At 44.2% G+C, this 27,606-nt stretch overlaps 1 protein-coding gene across 1 annotated transcript in view; it reads right to left on the bottom strand.

Moving 5' to 3' along the window:
• npdc1b (neural proliferation, differentiation and control, 1b) overlaps nucleotides 1–27,606 on the bottom strand; it is a 62,882-nt gene that overhangs the window by 15,858 nt on the left and 19,418 nt on the right. Inside the window, exon 2 of the mRNA XM_063195914.1 lies at nucleotides 10,152–10,322. Within this exon, the coding sequence (XP_063051984.1) occupies nucleotides 10,152–10,322 (171 nt within the window). The remainder of the gene's footprint in view (nucleotides 1–10,151; nucleotides 10,323–27,606) is intronic.

The following is a 27,606-nucleotide window of genomic DNA, read 5'->3' on the forward strand; positions in this document are numbered from 1 at the left end:
TCTAAGCAATAAATCAATGTCTGGGGTCCTTTTGGCGGCCATCTTGGAAAAATGGCCACCATTTCAAGTGGCCAATCTGGTTGATTTGATCGTATTGATCTTAAGCACATACATGCTGAATTTCATGCTTGTATCATCATTTTCTAGGTCAAATTCTATGCAATAAAATCAATTTTCTGGTGTCCTTTTGGCAGCCATCTTGGAAAATGGCCGCCATTTCAAGTGGGCCAATCAGGTAGATTTGATCATATTGGTCTTGAGCACATACATGTTGAATTTCATGCCTGTATCATAATTTTCTAGGTCAATTCTATGCAAATAAATCCATTTCTGGGGTCTTTTTTGGCAGCCCATCTTGGAAAATGGCCCACCATTTCAAGTGGCCAATCAGGTAGATTTGATCGTATACGTTCTTAAAACCACATACATGTTGATTTTCATGCATTTATCATAAATTTCTAGGTCAATTCTATGCAATAAAAATCCATTTCTGGAGCCCTTTTTTGTGGCCATCTTGGAAAAATGGCCGCATTTCAAGTTGGCCAATCAGGTAGATTTGATGGTATTGGTCTTAAGCACATACCTGCCAAGTTTCATGCTTGTATCATAATTTGCACAATTGAAGCCAAATTGGCCTTGTAGCCGCTCATAACTACAAATTCTAAGTATTCATTATGACTGGGAAAATTGCACTTTTCATACATGAAAAGGGGGATCTTCTCTTTGGTCCGCCATTTTTAATTTCCAAAAAATAGCAATTTTTAGCTGCAAAAATGACTGTACTTGGACCATACTAGAAAATATTTGTTTATTACTTAGTAAACTTTCATGTACAGATCACATTTGGCAATAGGCAGCCCAGTTTCAATGAGCAGCATAGTTGCAGTAAGCTTACCTTTTTTGACCATTTTCTGCACAGTGTCCCTTTAACAAAATGATAAAATATCTCTTGAAAGATAAGATACAGTATGTTTACATGGAGCTAGCTTAACTTCAGCACCCGCCTTAAAAATAATATTTGATTAGTCTAATATTAGTTTAGCAGCACCTACATCCAAAGGTATTTTTATTATGTGTTGTACGTTTGGGTGTGGGTACTGCTGTTAAACTTGTGTACAGTACTTTACTGCTTCCTGGAGTGAGAAGGGTAAAGGTGGTAGCTGGATGCTTGAAAGTTATGCCGCAGAGCAGGAAATGTGCTGCGGTTTTCCTTTGTCACAAATCCAGTGTGACGCCACGAGATCTGAACAGCATAGCTGTAACGATGAACTCAGTGGCGGGGTGATAGGGGAGGCAATCAGGGCATTTTCCCCTGGGCCCAGGACCCTGTCGTATTGGTGATAGGGGCCCTTGACTTTGGCAGGCTGTTTGGGGGGACCTATCAGTGTTTTGCTTTGGGCACCGTATCCACTGCAATCTTCCAGTAACACTCCTCTCCCCCGACATAATATCCACTTCAGCGTGACTGAAGATAACATGAGAGATGTTTTTAGGAATGAAATTACGCCATTGCTTTGATCATGCTCGTAACTGCAAGGCACACAGATCAAACACAGACAGAGACCTCCCAGACAACTTAGCGCACCCCCCCCCATTCCCCCATGTACGTACGCGCACACACACAAATGTACATGTGTGTGTGAGCCTACTATCTCTGCTTCCCAGTGAAATAACAGTGTGAAAAGAGGAGTGAAATGGTGGATTTGGAGGCATAATACACACACACACACACACACACACACACACACACACACACACACACACACACACACACACACACACACACACACACACACACACACACACACACACACACACACACACACACAGAGTGAAAAAAATCAGTGGTGCAGGGGGTGGAGCACATGACCTTGGTTACGCACAACAACTCATCAAAGCAACACACACACACACACACACACACACACACACACACACACACACACACACACACACACACACACACACACACACACACACACACACTGCACAGCTTGCCAACACTGCCCCCACTCAAAGATGCTTGCGTGCATGATTTTAATCGGCCCAACTCTTAGCTTGCATGAGTTTAATAACCACGACTATTGCTCTGTGAAAGAAGACGAGAGGGAGGGGGAGGGGGGGAGAGAGAGGGAGAGAGAGAGAGAGACAGACAGAGAGGGAGAGAGAGACACACACACACGTCACGTTGAGATTGGTAGCACAGTCATCAGGATACAGTCATCTCGTCCATTTCAGTCTAATTTCATTTCAGCATATGGGGCTGCGAGCAGTGTTGCCAGATTGGCTGGGTGCCCGCCCAGTTGGGCTACTTGGGATGAGCGTCTGTGGGTAAAACGGGAAAAATTGGCCATTTGGCTTTTTTCAGTCGTTTTGGGCCCATAGAAGTCAACGTAATTTGTTGATTTTGGGCGGAATTTAGCGCATTTTGGCGTTTTTTTTAGAAGCTTTTGGGCAGGTTTTGGTCAGACACATCTGGCAACACTGGGTGCGAGTACCAGTAGCAGTTTGAGTTGTGCATTTATTGGCTAATACGAGAATAGAGAATGGCTGCCTGTCTTCTGCCACATCATCGTTTTCCACTAAGTACAGTAATTAAAACTGGAAAGGAAAATAATAATAATAACCACAAAAACAACATTCTGTTCCTTCACAATTTCGAAAAACATTTCAGTTTCTTCATTTCCGAATAAATGTCCAAATCAATATTTATTGGGGTGTGGGTGAAGCAGAGTATAATTTGTGCTCTGACCCTAGTTAGGCAGCCAAGACTTCCGCCAACATCACTGCCATCTCATTAATTTGGGTTTTTGTATAAAAAAAAATTCTACCGAGATGTGGAAGATGACCTTCATATCAAACGCAACCCCCCAATGACTTGTGCCAAATATTCGTCTTTTTCTTAATCATCTCATTTATTTTCATTTTAAATCAAACTGTTAAATCACATTGAGCTGCAAGTCTGATCAATTTCAAAACAGTCATGTCATATCCTACTCCAATTTTTCTTTAAGATACAGTTGAGGACGATATTATTAGCCCCCCTCCTGAAATTAGACATTTCTCTTGATTTCTCAGTAAGAATGACCATTATTAGCCGTTTCTGTTATTCTGGAAACAAATACACTGATGGAGATAATGTTCAATGAGTTGAATTTGGATTTTTCTATTGTTACGATGAGTTTAAACAAAAAAGGGCAAAAATGACAAGGACAAAATTATTAGCCCCCTGATCATTAAGTAAGGGTTAACGTTCGGCGAGAAGGTCGCTACCGTGGAATAGCAGCACGACAGAGAGAATCTTTAGACCCCGACGCGGAGCGGAGGGGTCTTGTTCTCTCTGAAGTGCTGCTATTCCACAAAGCGATACCGGAAAACTCGCCGAAAGTTAACCCGCTTATTATATGGATATACTTAAATGATTCACACATGGCGGGGACATTTCTTTAGGGCCATTTAATGTTAAGATTGTTGCTGCGCAAAACAAAACAGTGCCGTTGTGGAACACCGCTAGGAAACAGCTAGGTAGCCAGGACAACAGGTGTTGTCTATCACAGCAGCTGATTAGAGTCTTGTTGAAAAGTCGCTTTAGCAGTGGAAAAGTCTTGTTGCCATTGACAGCGGTCTGTTATAGACCAACCCGTCCGTTATCGAAAAATAACAGACGTGCGAACGTTGGGGAGCCCCGTTGAAATGAATGGAGCATTCGACCGATGACGTCACAACCATTTAATAATAGTCAATATGGCGCCATTTATGAACCAAAACTGACAACAGGCTCTGATAAGTTGCTACCTAGGTTGGCACATGCCCCACTAGGGATTTTGGCCCATTTCTTCACTGCAAAGTGTTCTAGCTGGTCCAAATTGCATGGATGCTGAGCATAGACATTAACCACAGACTCTCAGTGGGATTGAGGACTGGACTATGAGCGGGTGATTCCAATATCATGGTTTTAGTGTCCTTGAAGAACCTCTGAACTAATCTAAATGTATGCTTTGGGTTACAATGTTGTTGGAAGACCCAGCAATCCAGATTCAGACCCAGACTCCCTGTGTCTGAGGCTGAATAACAGACTAAACTTGATGCCCCATCACTGAGTGTAACTGTGGAAACTGCTTGGCCTCATTAGACCAAAGAAGCATTGGACACCTGCCTAGATGATTGTTATTGACCTGGCCTCACCTGGAGTTTTTTCCCCCACCAAGAAAGACAGTTGTTAGGGCTTGTCATCATATTGGGCTTTGGGGCCATCATCACAGAAGAACCCCTTTACTAAAGGCAGTGCATATCAGTGTTATTGAGCTTTGCCTGTGAACATTTGAAAGTCAAAAATGAGTTTTGAACATCTCTGCTTTCATCTGATGATATTCAATTGCACCTGCTTTGATGCATGAATTCTGCTTCTGTCAGGTGAAGAAAGGGATAGGCCTTGAATCGTTATATTGATTTCCACAATTAAACATGGTGGTGGATGCATCATTCTGTGGCAGCCTCAGCCACAGGAAACCTTGTTTGGGTGTACGGCACCATAAAAACTGAAAATTATGATAGAATGTGGAAAGTGACCTTGCAAAAATATGCTCATAGAGGGAGCTAAGATCTTCACTGGATCTTTCAATAAGATAATAACCCAAAACTTGCATCCAAAATAGTTCAAATGTTCTTCAAGGATACTAAAACCATGGTCATGGAGTGGTTCAGACCTCAATCCTTTAGATAGTATTTGAAGAGTGCTGAAAACGAATATCCATCCTCAACATCCATGCCATTTGGACCAGCTTAACTATTTGCGATGAAAAAAATGGGCCAAAATCCCTGGTAGGACATGTGCCAACATAGTTAACAACTAATCAAAGTGCCTGGTGTCAATTTCTGTTCATAAATGGCAATGTATTGACTATTAATGATAAGGGGGCTAATAATTTTGTCCTTGCCATGTTTACACTTTTTTGTTTAAACTCATTGTGAAAATGGAAAAGTCCAAATTTAACTTATTGGATACTATCTCCATGGTGTATTTGTTTCCAGAATAACACACATTTATTAATAATGACCATTCTCAATGATCAATGAAGAGATATGTCTAATTTCAGGAGGGGGGGTAATAATATCGTCCTCAACTGTACATTGTCATGTATTAATTGATTTACTAATGGAAATGGAAAGGAACATGGTGCTCTTTAGACTTTCTGAAAGCATACAGTACAAAATGTACAGTCAACCACCATGGTGGAGATTGTGTATATGCAAATAAACAGCTCCTGGAAAAAATGTCAACACTTCATTGAAGTTTTTCTCCAGTGCTGTACGCCCAGTGTGTGTGTGTGTGTGTGTGTGTGTGTGTGTGTGTGTGTGTGTGTGTGTGTGTGTGTGTGTGTGTGTGTGTGTGTGTGTGTGTGTGTGTGTGTGTGTGTGTGTGTGTGTGTGTGTTTGTGCCCGGGCGCGTGTGTGCGTGTGTGCATTTGCGCGTGCATAACAAAAGACAGAGAGAGGGGGGCTGATTTCTGAATGCCGTTTTTGGCAGAGTGTGAAGGGTTAGACCCGTTAGTGTAAACTATAGGAAGCAGTGGAGTAAGGGTGGATATGTGGATGGGGATGGGGATGGGGATGGGGATGGGAGTGGAGTGCATGGGTGGTGGCTATTGCGCGTATGTCTATTTAATTATGCACACTGTTGATTCTTATCGATCCCCGCCTCCACATTGCCCTTTCAGCACAGGATGGGAGGTAACAGGCTGAAGAAATCAATCCTGAATTCCTTTGACTGCTTTAAACGCGACAAGCAGCCTCTGTGGAGAATAGCTAAGTACACCTAACATTAGTTTTAGAGGAGGGTGTGTGTGTGTATGCCTAGGTGTGGATGTTAAGATGTGTGAATGCATATGTGCGTGTGCATATGTGTGTGAGCTTGCATCAACATGCATCGGTGTGTGCATGCATGTGTGCCATCAGGCTTGGACTGGTAATTTGGTATATGTACAGGACATTTCCCGGCAGGCCGACTGTTCTCAAGGGCCGACGCTGATGTTTGAATGTTTTTTTTCAGGAGTTTTACTTTACTAGAACTTATTGAACTTTAAAACATGCATATTTGTATGTTTTTTCAACTGAAATGATGTGATGTAATTTGAATTAGGACCCCAGGAAGACTAGCGAACTGCTATGGCACAAGCTAATGGGGATCCTTTAACAAAATAAATAATGTTTCTTTTTGGAGCCTATTTTCCTAAAGACTGGACCACCAGTTTGAGGGGGTGCAGAAATGCCATTTACAAGGTGTGCAAAATGCTTGGACCTTTTTTTTGTCCCTGTCCAGCCCTGTGTATCATGTACTGTACGTTCAAGAGAAAGAGCAAAGCACTTGGTCGGCAATGACTGATTTATCTCAAAATTGTTTGAGGTTATCACATTTGGAGGATTTGCAATTGCGATTCCATTACACGGTGCTCGAGACAGATCAGATGGGGGACACAAATCTGCAATTTGAGAATACAAAATGAGATCTGATTTGTCTGGTCAGCGGTTAAACAGAGTCTGGGAAATGATTGCACAGAATAGATATAACGCTGAAATACAAGTGAATTTACTGAGGAGCAATTGCCGTCCCGATGTGAACCGGAAGCCTCCTGGACCAAACTCAAATTCAGTATATAAACGCTTATCTAACCACTGGCTGGCATCTCCACAAGTGCCAATAGACCACCCTGGCAGAACAAGTAGTCTACTACGTACATCCAAAAGAGAAATTGGCCAACTCATCTAGCCTGGGAGTACCCATGCTGCCTTGCGCATTCTTTTCGAATTGCTGGACACTTGTGATTTAGTATGGCGTTTGCCGCCAGACAACAACTCATCCAAATTCCCTTCGACATTCATCTTAAGCCTTTCATTTTCACCTGGAGGCTGGGCTGACTGAGCATGGCACAGCAAAACAGACAATACACTGATATGAGTTTTAAGATTCACCAATAATTATGGAACCTTATAAATTAGTTTTGGGTTGACTTCTCAGAGACAATTCCAACAGATATTGGAATATGTGACTGCTCTGTGCTCGACGGTATGCTCAATGGTGCCCAGACTGCAATTACTGTGCCAGAGATCGTTTTACAGTATTTCTCAATTGGTTTTGTACATTTTTCGAATCTCTCTCGCACTTTGCAAAACATAATATTCATTCTCAAAACAGCTTTAACAAATGGCAAAACACCGTGGATAACCTGCAAAACTGAGTCTCTTGCTCAAAACCCTTATTTGTCTTTCAAAATCAAGTTTTTTGTGTCAATGAACGTATCAGCGCCAGCAGAATGGTTAGTCATTGTGTTATAGTGTATGGACAAGCTAGTCAAATCAATTTCTCATGTTGTCAATTGAATAGTACACTCTTGAGGATCTTTTCTGAAGCGAAATGTTGTTTAGATTGGATGGGAAATGTTGTGAATTCGGCTTTATATTACATTGATCAGATAAGATTGAGATAGTTTCATGCATTCAGTGACAAAGCTTTTTGAGTGATATGACAAAAGCAATTGATAATGTACGAAATCACTGAGAATTGTACACAGCCATGGCATGGTGGACGAGAGCATTTGCTATATGCCGAAAACAATGAGAAACTGATTTGACCATGTGCACAGGTAACACCAGGAAGTCACAATTGAACAAGAACTTTTGAGAATCATTATTCTGTTGTGAGAAATGTACAAAACCAATTGAGAAAAACTGTAAAGGCGTCTGTCAAACATAACAGCAGGTGGTATCTAAAGAAACAAAAAAAGCAATATCTTCTATGACTGGATATCATGTTGCATTTAGCTGACATGCAGACACTTAGATAGTTTGCTGAAGGGGGACATTATGAATGAGGGTGCAGGAGACTTGTGGTTATTCATTCCTCCTCCACGGTGTATATTTCCTTCTCTTCCCCCCCCCCCCCCCTTATGGAACCATGTTATTCTGTCTCTTTTCTTCCCTTTTCTTCAATTTTTTAAAAAGTATAATTTCTTCTTCATACTCCTTATTATACTGTAGTTAAGGTGTTGATTGGTGAGCGAGTCTGGACACGTACGTACCGCATGACCTCAGCAGACTAAAAATAAACCTCACATTACAATATCACAGCACATCTCTCCCAGTGGGTGGTCCAGCACCCGCGGACACTAGAATTCACACGTTAATCCTCCATGTGACTACTAAAAATAGACTATGTATGCTGAAGAAAAAAAAGGTGGTCAATTTTTACTTTGCTTCTGGAAATAGTACGTATGTATGATTCTGTATGACTAGGTATGATCATGTAGGATTATTATCAGAGAAATAAGAGTTTAGCATGCATCGAAATGCTTCTGAAAAAAGAGTCCATTCTTGTTGTTGTTAACAGGATTACTTTTGCAAAATTTTAGCTTTATGTGGATACTGTAACCATGTGTGTGTGTGTGTGTGTGTGTGTGTGTGTGTGTGTGTGTGTGTGTGTGTGTGTGTGTGTGTGTGTGTGTGTGTGTGTGTGGCACGGAATGCTTGCGATTTTCCCTGAGGACACCATAAATAACTGAAAAAAAAATATTCGGTCAGATTCACACACGCTACATGAATAAAACCATGCTATATATACACACCATGTTGTGATGTTGAGTGTAAATTATACTGTTTCTTTTTGGCCAATAGGGTTTTAAAAGAAACAACCACCTGTGTATGGATACACCCCCAACATGTCCAAGATGGCTACTGAAGAAAGCAAGCAACAACACAGATACGTCTAGCTTAGCGTCACCCCCAGGAGAGCAGGATATGCCCCCACTGTGAATGTGGATGGAGACACAGAAGCATTCTCTCTCTCTTTCTCTATCTCTCTCTCTCTCTCTGTATCTGTGTCTCAGTCTTTCTGTCTGTCTCTCTCTCTCTGTATCCGTGTCTCTGTCTCTGTCTCTCTCTGTCTCTCTCTCTCTCTCTCTCTCTCTCTCTCTCTCTCTCTCTCTCTCTCTCTCTGTCTGTCTGTCTCTCTCTCTCTCTCTCTCTCTCTCTCTCTCTCTCTCTCTCTCTCTTTCTGTGTATCTGTGTCTCTGTCTTTCTGTGTATCTGTGTCTCTGTCTTTCTGTGTATCTGTGTCTCTGTCTTTCTGTGTATCTGTGTCTCTGTCTTTCTGTGTATCTGTCTGTCTGTCTGTCTGTCTGTCTGTCTGTCTGTCTGTCTGTCTGTCTGTCTGTCTGTCTGTCTGTCTGTCTGTCTGTCTGTCTCTTTCTCTCTCTTTCTGTCTCTCTCTCAGCATGCAGCCAACACCACACAGGCTGAGCACAAACAAGAAGCAGAGAGCTGCTGTTACCTCCAGGGAGACGAACCCATGTGAGGGTGAGTGTGTACCCAGGGCATGGCATGCTGCTTATGCATAATACATGAGAGACAGAGAGAGAGAGAGAGAGAGAGAGAGAGAGAGAGAGAGAGAGAGAGAGAGAGAGAGAGAGAGAGAGAGAGAGAGAGAGAGAGAGAGAGAGAGAGAGAGAGAGAGAGAGAGAGAGAGAGAGAGAGAGAGAGGACAAGATGGTAGGGGAGAGTACAAGAAAGGAGGGAAGAGAAGAGAAGAGAAGAGAAGAGAAGAGAAGAGAAGAGAAGAGAAGAGAAGAGAAGAGAAGAAAAAAACAAGACAAAAGAGGAGAAGAAAAGACAAGAGAAGAGAAGGAAAGACAAGACGAGAGAAGACAATACTAGGCAAGAGAAGACTAGGGCAGACCCTATACTCACTGGGATGGTGCTGGGTGAGAAGAGAAGAGAAGAGAAGAGAAGAGAAGAGAAGAGAAGAGAAGAGGAGAGGAGAGGAGAGGAGAGGAGAGGAGAGGAGAGGAGAGGAATGGAGAGGGGAGAAGAGAAGAGAAGAGAAGAGAAGAGAAGAGAAAATAAGAGGAGAGGAGAGGAGAGGAGATAAGAGAAGAGAAGAGAAGAGAAGAGAAGAGAAGAGAAGAGAAGACACAATAATACTAGACAAGAGAAGACAAGAGCAGAGCAGAGTCTACTCACTGGCATGGTGCTGGGTGGGTGTGTGGATGATGGTGTTGGGTGCTATATACTCACTGGCATGGTGCTGGGTGTGGGGTTGGTGCTGGGTGTGTGGGTGGTGCAGGGTGTGTGGATGGTGCTGTTGGGTGCTATATACTCACTGGCATGGTGCTGGGTGTGTGTGTGGTGGTGCTGCGTCCTCCTCACCACCACACACTTACCCCTCTTGTCCTCCTGCAGGGGGGGTAGACAGGGACCGCAGGTGCTGGAGCCCTCCTGGCAGAAGTGGCGACCCAGACGGGCGCAGTCCAGGCTGCGCGGACATTGGCCTTCTGGGGAACAGACACAGGGGACAGGGGAGGGGAGGGGACACATCAATAACTGTAATAATTATATTGAACAATTCATACTAGACATGCAGGCAGCTCAAGACATGCAGCTCAGTGTACGTACTGTAGCAGTTAGATTAACAGCAACACTGAAATAAATATAATATTGTTGATTAAAAAAGAAGACAAGTAAAGGCAGACGTGCACAGTCCAGGCTGCAGGGACTAGGGGTGTAAATCACAGCCTTCATGACGATACGATACGGTATCGATTTCTTAAATCAGGGATTCGATTCTCGGGATCGATACTTAAGAATTCCACACGATAAGATGCGATTCGGTTCAATTCGATTTTTTCCAATTACTTTTCCACTACTATTGTGTTATGGAGCTAGGGCATTGAACAGGGGCGAGCGATTCGATTCTTTTCGATTCTTAAGAATGGCCCATGATACGATACGATTCGATTAAATCGCCGGCCGATACTTCCGATACATTGATATATTTCGATTTTATTTACATCTCTAGTGGGGACATTGGCCTTCTGGGGAACAGACACATGAGAGGGGAGGGGACACACAAGACGACGGATCTGTCAGGTTGACTCCACACTCAGATGCTTGATCGACCTCTGTGGGTGTCACTTGAAGGTGTGTGTGCGACGTGTGTGTGCTGCGCGTGTCTGTGCATGTGCGCGTGCAGGATTTTATCTACATCTCTTAGAAGCCGTCAATTGTCCAGGGTTCACGAGAGAAGGTGCATACATACACAAGCAGACACACACACACACACACACACACACACACACACACACACACACACACACACACACACACACACACACACACACACACACACACACACACACACACACACACACACACACACACACACACACACACACACACACACACACACACACACACACACACACACACACACACACACACATTCCCACATTCACACACCAGCTCTGGAGGCTGCCACACAGCGCCTATTTTCCAGGGTTCGTGTGAGAAAGTGCAACATACACACATGGACGTATGACCAAGAGAGACCAGAGAAATAGTTGGGGAGTTCTGGCACAGTACACTGGAGTACACTGACTCTACACATCAGAACTGTTTGACCTTCAAGGGAATCAGTGAGCTGTTTTATAATGACCTTCACTGGACAACCACCACCACCACCACCACCACCACCTACACAACAGTGGACTTTGAACAATTTGTTGAGTTGGAACAAGAAACTGTTGGTGAGCCAATATTAGTTCTTGGTGGATCACAGAGTCTTACTTAACCCATTGTGTCCTGGAGCGACATATACGCTGCATTCAGGTTTTTGATATTTGAGCTGTTTTATTAAAAATGTGGTTATGTCAGAGCTGATGGGAACACATTCTAATGCAAAGTGAGGGTCCTAGCTTTTAAATGCAACTAATTTCATATGTTTATGTACTTCAGAGGCTGAGATATTTATGTTTTAATAGGCAGAGGGTACATTTTCCCAATAAATGCTCAGGCTAAAATGGGTTAAAGAGGAGTACACTGTCCACCAGACATGATCAACTGGCAGACCCAGGTCCGGATGCGGACCCAAACGCAATGTCATCCGGACCAAGACAAAATCCATCTGTATTTAATATGTATAAATTATACATGAGATTTCGCTGCCATGCGATCTATAGGTGTATTTCGCCAGTCTTATGACAAATGAAAGTATCATCACTATGACAACTCAGTGAGTGAGCAAGAGGCCAGTGCGGCCAGCGAGTGAGGCTATTTTCTGCATCGGTCCGTAGCGACTTTTTTGGACCCTGGAAACATACGAAATTTGGCGAGTGGACCTTTGCAGTTTCTAGTTGAGCACCCCTGCTGTCCACTGTACACATCAGAACTGATTCATCTTCAAGAGAATCAGTGAGCTGTTTTATACTGACCTTCACTGGACAACCACCACCACCACCTAAGCTACAGTAGACCACTAGAATTTGTTGAGTTCACCTCAAAGAGCTAAGGAACAAGAAACTGTTGCTGAGCCAATATTAGTTCTTGGTGGATCAAAGAGTCTTACTTAAAGATTTACGCCTGTATGTGGTTGTTTCTCTCCTAGACCTCCGCTGAGATGGGGATCTGACAGCTAGGGGATAAATCAAATCCGGCAGGCGGCAGTAACTCGAGTTATCTCTTTTAAAAACACAGAGATCTCTTCCTCAGCCCGTTGGTCACGCAGGCTTTTCAGAGGCTATCTGACACGAGAGCAGAGCAGAGCCATGCAGCCAGCTGCCAATGCTGAAATCGAATCTTTTCATATTCAAAAAAGGAGGAATATGACTGAAGGAATGAGTCACTAGCAGGCAGCTTTTGAAGTGAGAAAAAGAAAATGACGGAAAGAGAACCACCACAGGGTAGGATTAGCCTATTAGATGCAGTGTCTGACTGAAAAAATAAGAAAATGGAGAAAAAAAATAGAAATGGTGAAAAAAAGAAAGAAGAAAAACGACTGCTAAGATATGCAGAGAAGGGGAGATAAGCAAAGCAGCTTGCTGGACTCAGCTCGGCACGCTGGTCCGCTCAGAGGCGATTCTAGGGTCAGATGGGGCCCCAAGCGAAAATGCAAAATAATGAACATTTGAACCAAAATCGCCACTACTGTGGTAAAGTGTGGGCTGTTATCCACTATCTAGGGGCCCCAAGCGGCTGCATGCCTTGCCTGGTGGCAAGATGCGCCTCAGCTCGGCACGCTGGTCCGCTCATTACTTTAGTGGTCGGGTCTCATCCATCTGACTACCGGGTCGGGTCAGATCCCATCCCACCCGCTGCTGAAACCAATTAATGGAAAAGGCCAACGGAGACAGCGAGCAGGAGAGAAGGAGCCACAACCAACGTCAGGCAGCCAGCGCCGCGCCAAAACCATCAGAGCACTGAGTCTCATCAAGCAACCTGTAGTCGTTTTTCTTCACTTCAAACTGTAAGAGCCAATGATTTGACTTTCCATCCAAAAGGTATTACATTCTGGACCAAATGTTTTTTTGTAACGTAAACAGTAAATCCATTTGTAATGGGGTACATAATTACTGTTTTTTTGTGCTTATTTATTCCAATAGGATAGTGTAAGGTAGGCGGGAAACGATGCGGGAAAGAGAGATGAGATAGGGAGTGCGTTGCAATATGCAACCTTGCCTCCTCCATTTGCCTCCTCCACTTGCTTCTCTCCTCGCACCAGGAAGTAAATGTCATGATGACATCACTGACAACAGCATTATATTTCAATATCTTGCAAAAGCTCAATTGTAGAGTCTTTTTCTCATTTGCAATTGGGATGGTGAATGAAAAACAGTCCCTCAAAAGTTGTTGTGGCTAGGCTGACAGCTGGGAAACTTTATCGTTTTCTCCGCGGAGGAGGGGCCAGGAGGCGGAATGAGGAGAAAAGCGCAAGTGGAGGAGGCAAGGTTGCATATTGCAATGTACTCAGGGTTAGGAAATGAGCCAGGCCGGACCAGGCCGGAATGTTGCGCATACATGGGCTATGTCTCAAATGACGCACTTTTGTCAGTGCACTGACAGTCAGTGCACAGTGCACACAGTGCACTGAGGTCTTTAGTGCATAGTGTCGTGGAAAAAGTTGAGCACTATGCACTGTGCCCTCGCTGGAAGTGACGGCTGAGCATGGCATTAGCTTGCCAAAATACAAGTGGGCTACTGTTTACAATGCACAGCGTCTGGTGCTTGTATTTCCATGTCCTTCACCCCAAAGGACAACAATCACACATACAATACTTTGGTTGGCATGTAAAGGTTGGTGTCCCATCAACATTACTTACAGAATTAGGAGACTGTTGACCAAACTCTTCTACTGAACTGAATGCCACATTTCCTCCATGTCATTGTCAACATGGCCGCCGTTTAGTGCGTGCAGTGTCCATCATTCAAGCACTGCATTTTTCCGCCATTGTTAGGGGATCATCCTGGCACTTTCAGTGCACTGGCTCAACTGAAATTTTCAGCGTGAGCGCCCTAGGCACTGAAAAACAGTGCCCGAAGTGCACAAGTGCGGCATTTGAGACACGGCCATGGTATGGGTCTGAGCGTAGTGCACCACAGCAACCCACAGATTAACGACCAACAAACACTGAAAACGCCTGGAGTGACATACACGTACACTGCATTCAGACTGTTGAGATTTGAGTTATTTAATTAAAAATGTGGGTATGCTAGAGCTGAATCAACACATTCTAATGCAAGATGAGGGTCTTAGCTTTTACATGCAACTCATTCTATGTTTTTTATGTGCTTCGGACGCGGAGATATTTAGGTTTTTATAGGCTGAGGGCACCTTTTCCCAAAAAGGGCTTAGGCATTCAGAAGGGATTTTTTGCAGGTGACAAAAGGGTTAAGATTAATTCTGCTACCAACCAACACTGAAAGCTCTTTGTCATTTTTAAAACAATGTTACGAATCCAGAAATAATACCATTACCCCTTTTCCCTCCCCCCAGGTTTTTCTTCCCCTCCTTCTTTGTTTTTTTCTCTCTCAGCCTCTCGTTCTTATCTTCTCACTTGCTTGCTTTTCACAGGTACAAGTGTATGTGCACCTTTCATTTGCACCCTCACATCCCTCTGCATTCACAAACTTCTCACATTCATTCACACTTTCCACTGACTCTCTCTCTCTCTCTCTCTCTCTCTCTCTCTCTCTCACTCTCACTCTCTCTCTCTCTCTCTCTCTCTCTCTCTCTCTCTCTCTCTCTCTCTCTCTCTCGTACATGTTAGCTGTAAACGGAAGAAAGGTTTTATTTAAATTGTAGTGTAGCTGTAAACGAATCTACCAACTTTAACAGAGTGTGAAATCCACTCCCTTTTGTTGTAGCAACAACGGTCTATTTTCAACTGCCATCTTCAAAAAAAGCTTTCAATGTGAGGCTCAGGGTCAGGGCTTTGACAGCTTTGGTTGGGCCCGGGACAAAGTCATCTGAAAGGGCCCCACTCCCAATGCATTGAATGTAATGAGAACCCAATTGTGCCCCCCCCCCCAATCTCCCTGGGCCCGGGACGGCTGACCTCTATTTTCAACTGCCTATTTTCAACTGCCGTCTTCAAAAAAGCTTTCAATGTGAGGGTCATGCTTTGTCATGATGACTCACACTCCCCCAATGGAGATGCGAAGGAGAAGCTTTTGGTCTCCATGTCTGCCTGCTTGACACTGAGAAATGAGCCGTCGTGTAACCTTTTAGAAGCCGCATGACGTCTCGGCTGCACTTGTGTCGCCTTCAATGCCATCTCCACAGGCCTGTGTGTGTGTGTGTGTGTGTGTGTGTGTGTGTGTGTGTGTGTGTGTGTGTGTGTGTGTGTGTGTGTGTGAGCAATTGCATCTCAGTTCATCTGTTATGTTTGATATGTGTGTGTACATGTGTAAAAAAGTGCATCTGAGTTCACCTTTTACTGTACAGGCATAGGTGTGCACAGGGCACGTGTTTGCGTGTATGTATGTGTGTGCACGTGCACCTGTGTGTGTGTGTGCGTGCATGTGCGTGTGTGCGTGTGCACTGTGTATGCGCGTGTGTGTGTGTGTGTGTGTGTGTGTGTGTGTGTGTGTGTGTGTGTGTGTGTGTGTGTGTGTGTCTGTGTGCCTGTGTGTGTGTGCGTGTGTGTGTGTGTGTGTGTGTGTGTGTGTGTGCCTGTATGTGTGTGTGTGTGTGTGTGTGTGTGTGTGTGTGTGTGTGTGTGTGTGTGTGTGTGTGTGTGTGTGTGTGTGTTGTCCAAAGACGCAAAAAAGCTACTGTGTGGCATACATGGCAGCCCAAAGCAAGTGTGTATATTAGTGTGTGTGTGTGTGTGTGTGTGTGTTTATACACATGCGGTCCAAAAGAGCAACAAGCAAGCTGTGGTACCGATGACAGAGCAACACCTCAAGTGGCACAACCCACGCAGCACACAGAGCGAGCACGACCGGCTGGTACACGGGGCATCTGTGCTAGCCTGATTATCATCGACTTTCAAATCTCTTCAAGACTTGGTCTGACCAAGAGCATAACAATTAACGTTTCCCAAATGGAATGGTTGATCAGCCTCCCTAGGATTACTACTGGTTGACTGGTGTCTGACAAAGTGGGATTTTTCGGGAAATCAGAAACGATATTTGCATTGCTCTTAGCCTTACTAGAAGCAACACCGAAGTTGTTGCGTCACTAGGAGGGCAGGGCCTGGCTAATCTGTGCTGGCTGCCTGAAACATTTTCTGAAGCGATATGAGAAAAACACAACTTACTTCTATTGCACCCTTACATTTACTCCACACACTTATTCATTTTCTTAAAATGTTTATTCCTCATTGCATCTGTGCTGGCTGAAGCATTTTTTTTTTTAATAATACCATTGGTAAACTCCAACTCCCATTGTCATTGCGACACAGCACTCCACAGCACACAAGTGAACACTGCACACTGCACACAACAAAATTGCATTTATGCCTCACCCGTGCAAGGGGGCAGCCCTCAGTGGCGCCCCATGGGGAGCAGTGCGGTGGGACGGTACCATCCTCAGGGTACCTCAGTCATGGAGGATGGGGGAGAGCACTGGTTGATTACTCCCCCCACCAACCTGGCGGGTCGGGAGTCGAACCGGCAACCTCTGGGATGCAAGTCTGACGCCCTAACCGCTCACCCATGACTGTTATGTGAATCGACATGAGAAAATGTGTTACTTCTTTTGGCACCCTGAGATGTAATATTCTTCATTGAAAAAAATGCCCAAAAGCAACACCCAAGGTATATACTGCATAAAATAGAACTACTAAACAAAAAAACCTTTCAGAATGTTCTGCTTGTGGCACTGTACTGCATTTCTGCACTGACCTAGAGAGAGAGAGAGAGAGAGAGAGAGAGAGAGAGAGAGAGAGAGAGAGAGAGAGAGAGAGAGAGAGAGAGAGAGAGAGAGAGAGAGAGAGAGAGAGAGAGAGAGAGAGAGAGGAGAGAGAGAGAGGGGGACAGAGAGAGAGAGAGAGAGAGAGAGAGAGAGAGAGAGAGAGAAAGAGAGATGGAGAGAGAGAGAGAGAGAGCAGCAAACACAGTGTACACTTACACAGGCCTGAATGCAGGTAGTTTCTGAAAGGAAGAGAAAGAGGTAAAGAGAGCAAAGGAGAGGGGAAAAGATATGAGGCATTTCAGCTATAATAGTCCACAGCCTGAACTGCTGTTTGCGAAAGCCTCAGAATGGGTGCCAAGCCCCCTATAGGCACTCAGTGGGGCCAGAGGGGTAGGGAGAGAGAGTGAGTGAGTGAGTGAGAGAGTGAGAGAGAGAGAGAGAGAGAGAGAGAGAGAGAGAGAGGGAGAGAGAAACAGAGATGGAGAGAGAAAGAGAAAGAGAATGAGAGAGAGAGAGAGAGAGAGGGAGAGAAAGAGAGACGGAGAGAGAGAGAAAGAGAAAGAGAGAGAATAAATGTAGACAATGATGGACAAGTAGGTAAGAGAAACAGGGTAAGAGAGAGAGAGAGAGCAAGTGAGAGAGCGCCCTGTAATTAACGTTAGTGCGCACAGATCGATTGCGGCATTAACCCCATGCTGCCCAGCACTACTGCCACCACCACCGCCGCCGCTGCTACTGTTGTTGTGGGCTCTCTCCATCCGTCCAGCACTGTAAGAACCTGGGGCTGCCTTGCACTAGTCGCCATAACAACGTCCCTAGCAACCGAGACTGTGTGGTGACATCATCAGGTGTGAGTCACCGCCGATACAATTGCGGAGAGAGAGCAACAGAGTGCAGAGAAGAAATGGCTTTGTCAAGAGAGGAGGGGGAGACAGTGTTGCCAGATTGGGCTGTTTCCCGCCCAATTGGGCTGCTTAGGATGGCTGTGTGCGGGTAAAAATGGCATTTAGCAGAAAAAAACGCCCAATTTTTGCCATAGAAATCAATGGAATTGGGCAGGACTTTGTGCTTCTGGGCAGGTTTAGAGCATTTTTGGGCTGAAAATCATCAGCCTCATATGGCAACCCTGGGGGGGGGGTCAGGACTCAGGACAACTGCGACAATAGAAGAGGAATAATACAATGGCCACAGGGCTGCAGAGATACAAGTGGGCTTCTTGTCTTTTGAAGCGCAAATTGCATAGCTGGGAAAAAAACCAGCATGTTCAGAAACCCTTCACTTACAGTCTCGCAAAGCCTGCTGAACACTTCACTTTGCAGTCACAAAATTGTGACACAGGTAGCCTACTCATAGTAAAACAACCTGCTACTGCAATTCTGCCTGGATTAAGGTCCTCGAACTGGAGCACGACATGGTGCATTTCTGAAGTGCACCAGTCCTAATTTCATCAATGCTTAATGCAACATCGCAAATATCTGCAAATAGATTCAGACTGGGTTGAGACTTTATTGCAGCTCAATACAAACGCATCAAATACGAAATGAAATGATATGAAATTCAAATGAAGTGTGAAATATTGTCGCTTTGCATCACCCAGTAGTCTGGCATATACACTCATCTCCACCATACCCGATATACACAACTACAAATCTGGAGTGTGCACTGAAACTGACTGAAATGCATTGTAATAAAAATGTGAAAAATGCACGTCGGTTTAGCCACTGATTGCAAATATCTGGGTTCCCTAATGTGGTATGCAGAATACGGCACTACTCTTCGCTCTTCTGCTGCTGAGGAGAGGAGGAGGAGAGGAGAGGAGAGGAGAGGAGAGAAGAGGAGTGCGGGGGTGGGTTGACTGATGCATTGCTACTGCATGCGGAGGAGTGAACACACAGGCTACCCCCCCTGCACCCACGCTCGAGGAGTGAACACATAGGCTACCCCAACCCCGCACCCACGCTCAAACAAGCATGCACGTACACACACACTTCTCTCTCTTGCCATTACTCTATCTTTCTGTCCTTGTTGTTTTCATTTACAGGGAGTGCAGAAAATGGGGCAGTCACAAATAAATATTTGCACGGAGGTTGAACAATAAACATAAACAGGGTGCGATTTCTTGGAAAACCAGAAGGGGGGATGATTCAGATTTGAATCAATATCAATGGAATTACTTTGAACTGTGATGAAAATCATGTAAAAACAGTGGTAATATCAAATCCAGAAGGTGGGACATTCCGCCCCCATGCCCCCCTACAAATCGCACTCTGAACATAAATATGACTTGAAATAAACAACTAAAACAAAATGATGATGACCAATACAAAGCAAATATTTGATTCCAGCTAATATGAGAACATTTTAAAGAGATTCCAAATACAGTAGTTATTTGCCCTTGATCCTGTTCCTCATGTGTGTGATCCTAAATCAATATATCAAGCAACCAATCAATAAATAAATACTGGTACACAAACACAGCTAATACAAACAGCATCGTTTCCTTGTAAGCAGTACACCTTCATCTCGTCTCCCACACTGCACGAGATGACTGAAGGCTAGCAGATGTCGGCCATGATCTGATTAGCCCAGAGAAACAGCTATCCATGCCCAGAGAGACGGAGAGAGAGAGAGACGGAGAGAGAGAGAGAGAGAGAGAGAGAGAGAGAGAGAGAGAGAGAGAGAGAGAGAGAGAGAGAGAGAGAGAGAGAGCAATAGAGAGAGAAAGAATGAAGAAGAATAGGAGAGAAGAATAGACTTTATTGTCATGTAAGTAAGACGCCTATCCAGTGAGAGAGAGAGAGAGAGAGAGAGAGAGAGAGAGAGAGAGAGAGAGAGAGAGAGAGAGAGCATGAGAGAGAGCATGAGAGAGAGAGAGAGAGAGAGAGAGAGAGAGAGAGAGAGAGAGAGAGAGAGAGAGAGAATACAGCCATCAGCCCGAGCCTGGAAGGACCACATAAAGGGCCCTGTAATTTCTCCATCATTAGGGGGCCACTTACAGGGTTTAGATGCCAAATAATTAGCAAAAGACCGTTAACCACCAGCTCTTCCAGGAACAGGATGCTGATGGTCCAATCGATGATGGAGGGGAGAGGCGTGGGGGGGAAAGACAGTGACAACTCTTTCCAGACTCCAAACAGTGACATATGTAGGGAGATTTGGAATTGTCGTGGATTGTCTATCATCATAATTTAATAATTTAAAGGACCAGTTCAGTCAATTTCAACGTGCAGTTGCAATGCCCCCACACTACCCTGGACTTGTCAATACCAGAGGCTTTTTTTCTTCTTCTTCAGCCTTTTCCAAGATCTTGGTAATTGTAATGGGGGCAGCGCTTTGTTTACATTTCAAAAAAACATTTTTATTTATTCCCCAAAAAATCCGAAAGGTTATACAACATCAGCAGACAACTAGCAAACAGCGGTACCTTTTGGGAAAATATTTGGAGTAGGCCTATGTTAATTAAAAAAAAAATGTAAACAAACGCTGCCCCCATTAGAATAGCTCATATCTCGGAAAGGGCTTAGCCGAAAAATGTGGCATCACCAGGTACTGACAAGTCAAGGGTAGCGTGAGCAATACAACAGCATATTGAAATTGACTGAACTGGTCCTTTAAGAGGACAATATGTGACACTGATGAAGCCTCGTGCTCAGCCAGGAACGCCTGTCTGGCCCTGCAATGTTTGAATAAAAAAGAAAAGAAAAAGAAAGAAGAAACAACTGAGTGTGATCAATTTCCTAACTACTTGAGGAAAATGTGAAAATTACAAAATAAAAGAGAGATATAGTGACAATTACAGACTTCTACCGTCAACATACACCATGGCAACCATGGGAAGACTCAACGCACTGTAAGAAGATTACGAGATGGTTGCGTTTCATCTATTTTGAGGACATACGAGAAAAAAAATAGAGATAGACACTGACGTTTATACATATACAGAAGTCTTCCCACCAGTATGTGAAAGTGACTTAAGAAGACACGACAAATTGTCAGGAGATTATGGCAAAGATGGTGGTCGGTCAGACCGTCTCTCCCAGTTCCTGTTCCTCAATGTATTGGGGCAGAGTGTCTAGGGCTAGTAGGCAGTAGGATTGCCGTTGACTGATAATGCGTTGGGGGGTTGGAGGTGACAGGGAGGGACAGATCAGCGCTAATCCAGATTTACAATCCCACGGCCTCTAAGTCACCATCATACAGACATACAGACAACACGCAGATAGACAGACGGACAGACAGACAGACGCACATGCTCAAACACGAGCAGCACAAACACACACCCACGCCCAGGACGCGAAGGCATACTGTACGTCATGCTCGCGCACACACACACACACACACACACACACACTCAGACACAGACACAGACACAGACACAGACACACACACACACACACACACACACACACACACACACACACACACACACACACACACACAAAGACCTCTTACACACAGACACATACGAGTTTGCAAACGTGGACAGAGACACTGATGTGGACACAGACAATCTGAGTGTGACCCAGACAGTTTTTCAGATTCTGTTTGGCAGCCTTGGTCATCAAAGCCCCCCAGGACACACACAGGCAAGCAGACACACACACACACACACAGACACAGACACAGACACAGACACACACACACACACACACACACACACACACACACACACACACACACACACACACACAATGACAAGGCCTTTACAGAGGAACTTGTCATCTGAACTGACTGAATACTTACTGCAAATACAACCCCCTCAATGTCCACCAGGGGGTAGCCAAAAGAGATCAAGGCTGTGTATATATTTACTGTGTAGCCTATATTACCAGTCACTGTGTAGCGTAGCCAACCACACCCTTAGAAAACTGCCTCCTATTGTTTGCTTTGAAGTCACATGAATCTCAGAAGAGCTCCCCTGGCATATTGCCACAGACATAAGCACGGTGCCAACTCTGGGTTCAAAATGTGAGGAAGTGATATCATGACTTTATAGTATTATTTCTGACAAGTGCCTTCTAGTACCAGATTATTTGCAAGAAACACAACGCAAAAAGGCACATTATGAATATTTTAGAAGAGTGAAGCACTGAACGTAGCCTATATCTCTGTGATGATCACAGGAGGACAACCCTTCCTGGACAGCCACCAATTTCCTTGTGCAACCTGCCAAACTGCGGTCACAGCGTCACAGTGATTATCTTGATGGACCAAGAATGTTCCTCATTCCAATGATCTTTTTCTGTCTTCCTTCTAGGGCTGGGCGGTATACCGTTAAAAAAAATGTGATAAGGGTTTCACCTACAAAAGGTTAACTTTTTGATGAGACCAGGGTTTTTTTTTGTTTTTATTCCAAAAAAGTGATTAAAATAGAAATGAAGATTTAAGTAAAATTCAGGATTTTATCTCATTTTCAAATTCAATTTCAGCCTTTTCTTCAGAAGCATTGAGATGTGGGGGAAAATTGCCGCTTATGGAAAAAAAAACTGTGCAGCGAACCGTCATATTAATTTTCATTAAGAAAACCGTGGTGCGGATTTTTTCCAGAACCGCCCAGCCCTACTTCCTTCTGTGTCAAACCTGCAGCCTGACCTGAGAGCAAAAACTACCCAGTGGTGCTTTAATTCAGTGAGTCAACAAGGGAATACCAAGGGTGAGCGAGCAGATTGCTGTAAGGAGAAAGAGACTTGCAGGACATTGCGAAAGGCACCCAGAACTGCCAGCCAGCGAATTGGTGCAATGGGAACCATCACGTGGGTGCCGGTTAAGAGAACGTCCCACTCTAACATATGTGTGGACATACTTAAGAAGGACGCAGGAGCTCAGAGTACCAGCGAACTGAAAAGATGTATGGAGAATCGGGATGACTGGAAGCAACGATGGAAGGCTCGTCTGAGGACGACCCCCGCCCCTTCTGCTATATTCTTAACAGCAACCATTTTCTATTAGTAAATTGATTTGATCATCATTTATTATTAATGCAAAATCATAATTTGAGATTCACGGGAACATTCAATAAACGTATTAGCCATACATGTGAACATTTGTATGTTACTAACCAATTTGTGGAATGATTATATTACAATATAAAAGCATGTAGCCTACTGTATGTCTGTCTACTGTATTCAGAGTGCCTGTGTGCAGTATCTCCACAACCCCCTGGGGGGTCCCGACCCACACTTTGGGAAGACAACCCAAAAACAAACTACTGAGCAACAACGTACTCAGTCTTGCTACAACAACTAACCATCCCATTAAAGAAGAAAACAACATACAGCATGATCGATAGTTGCCTGACTCCTATTGAGGCCGGTATGGGTGATTCAGCGCACTTCGCAGGAGAATCATCATCATCCTCCTCCTCCTCCTCCTCCTCCTCATCATCATCATCATCCTCCTCCTCCTCCTCCTCCTCCTCCTCCTCCTCCTCATCATCATCATCCTCCTCATCATCATCATCATCATCATCATCCTCAGCAGCAGCTTTATGCCTTTATTGAGTTTGGACAGTCGAAGATGGTGACAAGAAATGAGTGAAAGATAGAGAGATGGAGAGGGAATCGGGAGATGACCTCGAGCTGGATTCGAACCCGGGTCACCGCAAGGCACGGCGCACTAGCCCACCGAGCCACCCCCCCCTGAGTTAAAGAAAAAGAAAGAAAGCCCATTGGGAAACTCCAACTCCCATTGTCATTGTGACACAGCACTCCACAGCACACAAGTGCACACTGCACACAACGAAATTGCATTTATGCCTCACCCGTGCAAGGGGGCAGCCCTCAGTGGCGCCCCATGGGGAGCAGTGCGGCCTCAGTCATGGAGGAGGATGGGGGAGAGCACTGGTTGATTACTCCCCCCACCAACCTGGCGGGTCGGGAGTCGAACCGGCAACCTCTGGGATGCAAGTCTGACGCCCTAACCGCTCACCCATGACTGCCCCAGTTACCTGAGTTACATCATCATCTTCTTCTTCTTCCATCATGTTCCCACACGTGAGAGCACCCTGGAGAGGCTGGTGTACTTGTAGGAGGTGCTCGAGATGCTGTGAAGAGCATTATCGCATCGCATCGAGCCAACACCACCACACTGAGATAATAACATGCAGGCGAGGAGAGAGGTGTCTGGGAAGGTGTGAGATGGGAACTCAGCTCACTGAATCTGAAGTGATCTCAACCCTTTAAAGCAGCAAACCATTATCCTCATTCACATCGTCTTCCAGGTGGAAAACAAGTGTGCTTGCGAGATAATTTTTCATGGTAACACTTTAGAATAATGGATGCAAAAAAGCATTATAAAGACTTAATAAATAATTAACTGTTGATGAACAAAACATTAACAAACGTTTGTAAATGACTAGGAAATGTAAACAAATGCTTGTAAATGACTAGGAAATGCTATGTTAATATTTTATATTTATCAAACATTTACAAGTTGCTTGTAAATGAGTAAAATACTCTGTTATAAGGTGTGTAAAATCTTGAATATATCATTTGTAGATGTTTTATAAAGCATTAATAAAGCTTAGTTAATAATAAAAACATATTGTTTTATTGTTAATGTTTTATTCATCATTAGTTAACTATTATACGGAGTCTTTACTAAGGAACATTATTATTAAGTGTTACCTTTTTCATTTGTCAGCGCCAGCGCCAGCTAGATATAATAACTGATGCAAGGCCTTTTGCTATACTCAGACTTTTGCTATGTTTACTGCAATGTGCAATAATGTGTAGCCTATTAGGTCTGTGTGTACGTCTTGTATTTGTGTATCTATGATGTCAGACACCTTAATTTCCTTTAGGATTAATAAAAAGTAGTCCACTCTACTTTTAGAGGTTTAGGGATTTTGCAAGACATCAGATGAGACTAGTACTCTGCTCTCTATTACACTGTTCCCTCTCTTTCTGCCTGCAGGGTTAAAAAAACAACAGCTAGCGCAACATTTGTGAACTGAACTTGCTATTTCTAGTCTTCTAATGTGTATGGCTCTTGGTGCGCGCTCTACTGGTAAATCCAAATGTTTAATCTGTTTTTAATCCACGTTCATCATGGCCCTCGGCCGGCACATGCTCCACAGCACACCAGCTGCATGAATCTACTTAACAGTGCTGTTGTCCCACGCCCGCGCCCGCACCCACGCCCGCCAGAGACTAGGGGTGCATTCCAATATGCGACCTTACGTCCTCCACTTGGGCTTGTGGCCTCGCCCCGCCTCCTGGCCCGTCCTCCGTGGAGAAAACAATTACGTTTCCCCGCTGTCTGCCTAGCCAAAACAATTTTTGTGGGACTATTGAGAATATTGGGAAATGAGAAAAGGACTTTACAATTGAGCTTTTGCGAGATATTGAAATATAATGCTGTTGTCAGCGATGTCATCACAACATATTACTTCCTGGTACGAGGCCACAAGCACAAGTGGAGGAAGCAAGGTCGCATATTGGAACGCACCCTTGGGCTGAGATAATGCCCCCCATACGCCCAACACGTGCTTTCAGTTTAATTGAATATCTTGCTTGAATTTTCGAAAATGGAAATGATGCAGACATCTGAAAAAGCAGGCAGTAATCCAGGTACCAGACAATTTTAGTGCGAGTGAGTGGTCTACACAAAAGGTGTAAGCTCCAGAAATACTTAATATTACTAACAGCTCCAAAAATACTTTGTTTAATAACAAACAGCAACGTTTGGATCCGCTAGTGGGATCTTCCTCAGGCTTGAATATTTGCCTGCTATTGCTACATTCCGTCCTAACGTAGCATAATCTGTGATCAGACAACATCCGGCACACCATCGTGGACCCCCGTGCATGAAACCAAATAGGACGCTCGTGGCACTCCATATCATGGCACTCCACCTGTATCTACTCTCATCTGTATTCTCATCTCTCCCTCCTGATATTATATCATCAAAGCTCTTGAGTGGTCCCGAGGGCCACTTCATCTAGGAATTAAATATGTAAACAAACTCATAAACTCACAGAGAGAGTAACCCACACCACACGTTAACATGCGTAGTGAAGTCTACTCAGCACCAGTGATCTAACGACAATAGAAAATGAATTGCTAATGTGTCTGGCAAACAAATAAACAAAGGAGCCATTGTCTTTGTATGCCAGCGCTGCCTCAGGCAAATATTATGATGCTAATCACCATCCAACCACGCTTTACCAATCGCAGATGGAAAGACGCCAGAAAGACGACTGTGAAAGGCATCACTGGACAAACAGGTTATGTAAGAGAAATGCTAATATTGGATAGAATTGAGTAAAAGGGAGTCATCTTTGGCAGCAATAACAAGAGGAGGTGGTGATGCGCAAATGAAGATGAGGGGATCTGGCCAGGCCGCGCCCTCCTAGTGACGCTGCAACACCTTCAGCGTTGCTTCTAGTCAGGCCAGGAGCTCTTGTCGGGAAGCAAACGACCAGTAGCAAACCAGAGGGAGGCGGGTCAACCATGCCGTTTGGGAAATGTTAATTGTTACGCTCTTGGTCAGACCAAGTCTCGAAGAGATTTGAAAGTAGATCTGGCCCAGCCGTGCCTCAATTGGCTGGGCACTCGACTGCTATACCAGTGACCTGGGTTCGATTCCTTCCCGAGGTCGTTTGCAGGAACCCTACCCGTCTCTCTCTCTCCCCACTGACTTCCTGTCACAACTTCACTATCCTATCATAACAAAGGCAGAAAAAGCCCAGAAAAATACTTTAAAGGGACACTGTGCAGGAAATGGTCAAAAAAGGTACTGCAACTATGCTGCTCATTGAAATTGGGCTGCCTATTGCCAAATTTGATCTTTACATGAAAGTTTACTAAGTAATAAACAAATATTTTCTAGTATGGTCCAAGTACAGTCATTTTTGCAGCTAAAAATGGCTATTTCTGGAAATTCAAAATGGCGGACGATGGAGAAGATCCCCCTTTTCATGTATGAAAAGTGCAATTTTTCCAGTCATAATGAATACTTAGAATTTGATGGTGGTGGTAAGTATTCATGAAAAAGGTAACATTAGTGAATGGGAAGCATGAATTCTGGAAATAAACAACTAAAAATCTCACACAGTGTCCCTTTAATTTGGAGGATGAAGGGATCTGATGAAACACATCTGTTGCATCTCAAAGGCTTTGCACGTCAAGATGTGTTAGCAAGAATTACAGTGCCATACTTCAGAAAGTATTACAGTAATTCAACATGACACCAAATGGAGGAAAGCGAAACAAAATCTAATTAGAACAGATGAATATTTAATGGGGTTTCAATTCTGGTCTCATCCGTTATCTGCTCTCATTGACACACACACACATGCACGCACACACAAAAGCAATTTTATAAATGTGAACAAATGGCCTTTACATGTGGACAATTCAGCCTACATAACATGAAAATTAGGTTACCAGGCCAGTGGTTTCTTGCTAATCACCTTTGTGGCTAAA

The sequence above is a fragment of the Engraulis encrasicolus genome, chromosome 3, assembly GCF_034702125.1.
Source record: "Engraulis encrasicolus isolate BLACKSEA-1 chromosome 3, IST_EnEncr_1.0, whole genome shotgun sequence".
Classification (NCBI taxonomy): Eukaryota; Metazoa; Chordata; class Actinopteri; order Clupeiformes; family Engraulidae; genus Engraulis; species Engraulis encrasicolus.